This window comes from Mesitornis unicolor, unplaced genomic scaffold, assembly GCF_000695765.1.
Source record: "Mesitornis unicolor isolate BGI_N332 unplaced genomic scaffold, ASM69576v1 scaffold49883, whole genome shotgun sequence".
Lineage (NCBI taxonomy): Eukaryota > Metazoa > Chordata > Aves > Mesitornithiformes > Mesitornithidae > Mesitornis > Mesitornis unicolor.
Genome location: NW_010176335.1, coordinates 1 through 711, shown reverse-complemented (window position 1 = coordinate 711; position 711 = coordinate 1). Strand labels below are relative to the sequence as shown.

At 54.1% G+C, this 711-nt stretch overlaps 1 protein-coding gene across 1 annotated transcript in view; it reads right to left on the bottom strand.

The window, feature by feature from the left end:
* VPS45 (vacuolar protein sorting 45 homolog (S. cerevisiae)) overlaps positions 1-551 on the bottom strand; it is a gene marked incomplete at both ends in the record, with an annotated part of 1,766 nt that extends 1,215 nt beyond the window's left edge. Inside the window, one exon of the mRNA XM_010181702.1 lies at positions 358-551. Within this exon, the coding sequence (XP_010180004.1) occupies positions 358-551 (194 nt within the window). The remainder of the gene's footprint in view (positions 1-357) is intronic.
* Positions 552-711: the final 160 nt, after the last annotated feature.

Here is a 711-nt window from a genome sequence, read left to right as displayed (position 1 = left end):
GGCGAAAGGGGTGGGGAGGAAGAGGAGAAGAAGGGAGGCATTCGCCAGGCCACGTTTACACGCCACAACCCATCCTAGCAGACTCCTGCCATGCCTGCCATTTCTGCTTCATTCAGTCCTTCATAATATCACTGATTTGGGAAATGGAAATTAAGTAATTAGTGATGCCTTTTAAAGTAACACCTGCAGGCCCCAGCCAAGCTCAGGGTTCTTCTCACAAGGTGCGGCGCAATTCAACAAGAAAACCACCGTGCTAAACTAAAGCAGGCAACTGGGCACCAACTAACGATGATTTTCCACCTCTGTGCCCTCCTGTCCATCTCGTTCACCCAGCTGGAGGAGAAACGCTGCTGTTACCTTTCGGTATCTCTCCGACACCCCCCTGTTCTTCAGGTCGCCCATCAGCCCCTGCAGGCTGTTGCTGCTGTGCCGCTCGTAGTGCAGGGCGTAGAGCATCACCAGCCGCGCAGCGTCCAGCTCCGTCACCTTGGGGTTCTGCAGGAGGCGCCGCACGTTCTGCAGCGAGACAGAGAGAGGGGGAGTGGAGAGGCCTTCGGAGGACGTTAAATCAGGCGAGGTTCAAGCCCCCTGCCTAGCAACAGAACTGCATGGAGAAATGTGAGAGAATTAAACGGTGTCATAAGCAAGAGAGCCCAGCTCCTTGTGTGCTCACATTGACTGGAGTATCACAGAATCACAGAATCCCAGAAC